The 5,631-nt window shown below is 57.7% G+C and overlaps 1 protein-coding gene across 1 annotated transcript in view; it reads right to left on the reverse strand.

The window, feature by feature from the left end:
* DIP2C (disco interacting protein 2 homolog C) overlaps positions 1–5,631 on the reverse strand; it is a 236,658-nt gene that overhangs the window by 36,262 nt on the left and 194,765 nt on the right. The window contains exons 22-25 of the mRNA XM_023523799.1: positions 4,722–5,047; positions 3,677–3,791; positions 3,042–3,243; positions 2,261–2,439 (exon numbers count right to left, since the gene is read on the reverse strand). Of these exons, the coding sequence (XP_023379567.1) occupies positions 2,261–2,439; positions 3,042–3,243; positions 3,677–3,791; positions 4,722–5,047 (822 nt within the window). The remainder of the gene's footprint in view (positions 1–2,260; positions 2,440–3,041; positions 3,244–3,676; positions 3,792–4,721; positions 5,048–5,631) is intronic.

Here is a 5,631-nt window from a genome sequence, read left to right on the forward strand (position 1 = left end):
GGGAGACCTCAGCAGCCCCCACCTGGAGAGTCAGGCCACAGCGCGGCGGCACCGGGGGTCCGGTGGGCACGTGCCTTGCATGCCCCTGACTGAGGCTTGTGTGCATTTGCCGTCATTGTCATCCAGTGACCTCTGCAGCCTATCCTAATAAGGACAGTGGCAGTGTGAGTGTGTGAATGTGTGCGAGTGTGAGCCGGGAGGAGAAGGAGGTAGGAGAGGAAGTGTGGGAGGGAGGCTGAGATGTTTACCCAAAGAACTACAGGTTAACGCGACACAGGTGATATCAGTGTTGACGCCTCAGTTTCATAAGACACGGCTGAAGGCCGCCGCTGAGTCCCGTTTTTATTAAACTTCTGATGAAGAGTACACTAGAGGCTTACAGTCAGGTAGGTGTTGCAGGTTGAGAGGTGCGCAGTTGCCATGACCACCTCTCCAGCAATCACCCTGGCTTCCGAGCACAGCCACAGACTGATGGGAGTGCAGGTGTGAGCACCTGGTGACCTCCAGGTGACAGTCCAGTGGGAACAGACCACCTACTCTGCTCTGCAGATGTGGCTGCCCAGAATTGGCTTTGCCAGGAAACAGCCAGCTTTCCGCAGCGATGCGGGGTGGCCTGGCGCTTCCGGGAAGCACTGGGCCCTGGAGAGCAGCCCGTGATGCCTTTCTGGGCTTCCATCTGCTGGCACCTTTGGTTTTGGGTGGTCTGTAGGAGCCGCGATGTGGGCTTTGGGTCTCACAGCACACGCCCAGGTGCTCAGATAAACTACGTCTGAAAGCTCGTGAGCAGTGGCTCGGGACCGAGCACATTTCTTTCCTTGGCTCCTAACAAAGAATCAACAGAAAAGACAACTAAGCCATGAGGTGCGTGCAGAAATGCAGAGCGTGACAGCATGCCTGCAAGGTGGTGGCTGCTGCCCAGAGGCACCGCCTCTCCCAGGGCCGTGCGCATCGGTGCTTCCTGCCTCCAGGGTCTGCGACGGTGCCCAGTGTCCTTCCTGGCTGCTAAGACCCGGCAGGACATTCTTCTACGGAGCCGACTGGGAAAATGGCCTAGGCTGGTTTGAAGGCTTCTCCGTAACTGCTTTAAGTATTCGGGCAATGGTGGGAAAAGCGCTGTTTGGGGGAGTATCAGGTTTTCAAGATGCTTTACTTTGTGCTTCTCTGTTGCTAGGTCCCTAAGCCTATTCTTGCTGGCATCCTCTGCATGCAAAGCTCGGACCTTCCGTGTGTCTGTCTCCACATGGACTTAGGGGCTGGCATTTTTCAAATGTCGCTGGGAGGCTGGTGGCATTCCCGCTGCTCGATTTACAAAGCTGTCCTGACGAGAACTGAGGCCCCGGCCTGGTGAAGGTGGCCGTGGACGTTCCTGTAGCTGCAACCTCAGAACTGGACACACGTGCTGGGAGGGCCGAGGGACCTGGACTTGACATCTGCACTTGCTCCCCGTGCCCCGCCCTGCACCGATTCACAAATCTACGGCTGGCAGTTCCTCAGTGTCATCCAATCCCTGCTCCCGATACCCGCGCAGCTTGTGCAGGGACACGGGCAGCCATGTGACAGCAGCGTCCTCCCTCCAGCCACCGCTCAGGCCCTCAGGCTGCTCTGATGCAGTCCGTCAGGGAAGCTTAGGGCCGGGAGCTGCTTTTATAATTCTCGTAACGTTGTCACAAACCAGCCGATAGGGTAAAGGCCTTCCAACACTTCCGCACTCAATTAAGACATTTTCACAGTAAATGTTGTGAACTAAAAAAACCCAGCAACCTGTCCCATTAAAAGGCAATTAGGTTGTCTATGCATCCGCTAAGTTAGTGGCCACATTTCAAGCACCTGGCAACGGTCTCACTGGACGTTCACTCTGCTACTTGTGAGTGCTGGTTCCAAGTCATACATTTACCCCAAAAGCCTCAGATGGGACCTAGTCCACTACCTTCATGGCACCGAGGAAACCAAGGCCTCAGAGAAACAGCAACTGCCCAACGACCACTGCAGGCCATCCATTAAGAAAGTTTACGGGTCCCTCATAGCTGCCACTTAGTATTTGTTAAAAAGCTACTTTTTGAAGATACAGATTTACACACCTCTCAGTATTTGACAAGAACGGATGGAATACCGAGCGTCGTCAAAGAAACTCCTTGCCCTACAGTGACCAGCAGCACACGCGCACCTACTGCGCTGCAGTGTTACAGTGGTCCCGCTGCCCTGGTCACCCCCCGCGTCGGCCCCTGCAGCCCCCGGAGGGAGTGCCTGGACCTGTCCCTTAGCCACATCTCTCCTGTGTCGGGTTCCTTGGTATCTGACTGGTGAGCTGAGCTCTGGGACCACACGTGTTGGCAGCTGATCCCTCCACATATTCGTCCTGAATTCTGTCATGCACTGCTGACCCGTGGCAGGGGGTCACCGTGACCATCTTGACGCCTGGGGCCACTTGGTTGAGGGCGTCTGGTGATGAATGGAGGTGGACAATGAGAGACATTCCAGTCCCTGCTATGCACGAGGACCCATGAGCCCTCACACTGTGACCAGCTCAATGCATGAGACAACCACGCAGATGGAGTGTCCCCAGTACTGTCTGTGCCCTGAGACAAGACAGGACAGGCACCTGTCATCCTGCGTGACGCTCACCACTCCAAATGCTCCACCTGAAGCCGGGCGACTTCAGTCGGCCCAGCCGTGCATTTTATGTGGCAGCCGTGTAAGCCAGGGGCCGAGCGAGACAGTGAAGGGGGGCGGGGGGGGAGTGCCAGCTAAGGAAACCCAGGATGCAATGAGACAGCGCAGAGAAGTGTTCCACGCTGACCCTCCAGGCTCCGTGAAGGACCCAGCCTGCACGAGCAGGGACAAAGCACGGCAGTGCACACGCCACATCCTGCCTGTCTCACAGACTGCACCGCGAGGCAGAGCTGCTGGGGGCGAGGGGGCTCACTCCCCTGGGAGGAGACACTGGGGGACACGGTCTGTGTCCAGGAGGCCCAGGAAGCACGCACCAATGCCCCTGGCCCAGAGGCCGAGGAGACTGCAATCCCTCCCGGCCCCAGACGTACCTGGCTGCTTTTGTCGAGGTTTAGGCAGGTTTGTGACACAGGTGTGCGGGCACATCAGGACATTGCAGGGGTGAAGTGAGCCTTCCAGAAAAAGCTGCTTCGTTTCTGACAAGTGGATCCCACCAAGCGGGGTTTTGGGGAGGGTGTTGGCCGGGACCAGGGCTAAGCAATAAACCCCGACTTGATGGATGCTGTCGATCGCCTGGAAGTCACGAGAGGGGACCGTTAGAGCAGGTGCAGGAGAGACCGAAGGCACGTGTGCGGGTCATGCAGCACGTGTCCACACCGGGAGGCGCGGCAGCACGGTGGCATGGCTGGCAAAGGTGCCACAGTTTAACGGGCTGCCACCCACCTCGCCAAGCTGTGTGGTGACAGAGGGACCGTGGAATGCCGCACACACTGATGGGAGTTTGGGGAGAAGACACACACTCTGAAGGCCCTAACACACATTCTTACGCGTGCCTCCCACGGTGACGGCGGGAGCCAGTTTGTGAGGCCCTGACCTCGGGCAGACGGCTGCTTTCCCAGGGCACAAGTCCGTGTTTCGGAGCTGATGCCATTTCCAGTCAACTTGACTGACAACCAGGGACCACTGGGTCGGCCACACCCTAACAGACGCGCGGAAGCTGCTGTACCTGGAGCACCCGGCTCATCCACTGGAAGCTGTCCTCCTCCGTGGAGTCCGGCCTCTGCTCAGCCACAATCACGACCCTCTCATCGTGCAGGACGGTCACCGAGAACACGGCTATCCTGTGGGACAGGGTGGGGGTACAGTGAGCACACCAGAGGGGCCGGGAGGAGCAGTCCACACTGTGGAGCTTCACGGCTGCTTTCACGGCGCAGGGTGCCCGCCTGGTGGCTGCTCCAGAAAGCCACCTCGACGTCAGGGTCGGGTGCTCTGACGGCACGACGGCGAGGCAGATGCCCCGTTCCTGGTGAGGCCACCTGCAGGCAGCATGACAATGTCCGCCGCTCCCGGCAGCCACAGGAGGAGTTTGTACGACTGCCCAAACTGCAGAGGCTCAGAAAACCACTCGGCTCCCATCTTGGCTCGAGCCTGTGAGCAACGTCTCCTACTCAGGAAGAGTCACCACCGGGAAGCAGGGTTTTCTGCTGGACCTGCCGGCCACTCACGGAGGTGCGGGGCCCTGGTGACTGCCACGCCTTCACCCCCCCGCCCCCAAAGAGGCTGCAGCCTACAGAAAATTCAAAGGCGGCAACCCGCACCCACACATCTATTTCTCCTGCTCCCTCAGCTGCGATGCTCAAGTAAACTCTAAAGCAAGAAACACAGGGGCCACAGCCACTCGCGCTCGCCATGTGCCAAGCAAGGCTGGGGCGTGCTGGGGAGGGGGCCACGGGCGTCTCCTGCGCGAAATCTGTCACTCGACTGTTACCTTTGAAAGGACCAGCACCCACGTGAATAGCTGACTCTCTGTATAGTTACTTGTTAAAAATACGTTTTTCAAATGGATATTTCTGCTTAACTTAGAGAAGTTAATGAGACTATCTTTATGGTGCTCAGGAAGTTTCTGTGACATTGGACGTTCAGAACCAGCTAGAATCTCGAAGGTCACTGAGTGCGGTTCTTCCACTTTACGGAAAAGGAAACGGGGTCCTATGAGCTCGAGGAATCTGTCAATTTTATACAAAAGTGCAGAGAACGGGGTGGGTGCTCACCTTCCCCTGTAGACGAACTTCATGGGCTCCACAGCCAGCGCAGTGGCCACGATGTCGTCGGCGTTGTGTCTGCGTCCGCTCACCACCATGAGCCCGTCCATCTTGCCCACCACGAAGACGAGCCCCCCGGGGCCGACGAAGCCCAGCAGGCCTGTCCTCACGAAGGGGTACTCGCTGACCGGGGCCCCTGAGCTTGTCACGGGGAACACCTGGGGAAGCACAAGCCCTAAGCACCCGTGACGCTGCCTTCCGCCTCCTCTTGGAGCTGCCCGCTGGCCTCTCTCCCACGGCTGCCGGACACCGCTGGTCCCGGTCCGCCCCTCTGACTATCTCACGGGGCTGCACGTGGTTCCCTTTCTCGGCCTCTGAGCCCCTTAAGGAGCAATGCCCAGAGGCCATCACAACAGTTTCCAAAACTCGAATTCTGCTCACGAAGCCCCAGCACAAAAGTGACCAGTGTAGAATCAAGGGGCACTTTTAAGTAACATCTTTCGGTCTGAAATGGTCCCTACTCGTCATGTGGTTTTCCTTATGGGAACCACACTGGGAAGACGCACATAAAGGACGCAGATCACGTGCCTTCAGACTGCACGTGTCTCCCCGAGACCCAGCCTGCCGAGCGCATGGGAAGGATGGGGCCACAGCACTTCTGGGCAACTTGAACGCACATCCAGCACCCGCGGTTCCAAACAGTCCGAACCGTGTCCTCAAACAGCTCATGCTTCCTTTGTATAACTTAATCAAAAAGCGTGAGCCCTCCCCCGGGTCAGCATCACTCAGCTGATGACAAGCTCTGACACACTGAGTTCCTGGATCTCGTTTGTCCCTCAACCTCTCACTCACGAGGCTAGTGTGCACGTGGTGTGCGTGTGTATGCGTAACTATGCACACGGCACAGCACACCCACTGC

Source organism: Pteropus vampyrus, unplaced genomic scaffold (genome assembly GCF_000151845.1).
Source record: "Pteropus vampyrus isolate Shadow unplaced genomic scaffold, Pvam_2.0 Scaffold415, whole genome shotgun sequence".
NCBI lineage: Eukaryota > Metazoa > Chordata > Mammalia > Chiroptera > Pteropodidae > Pteropus > Pteropus vampyrus.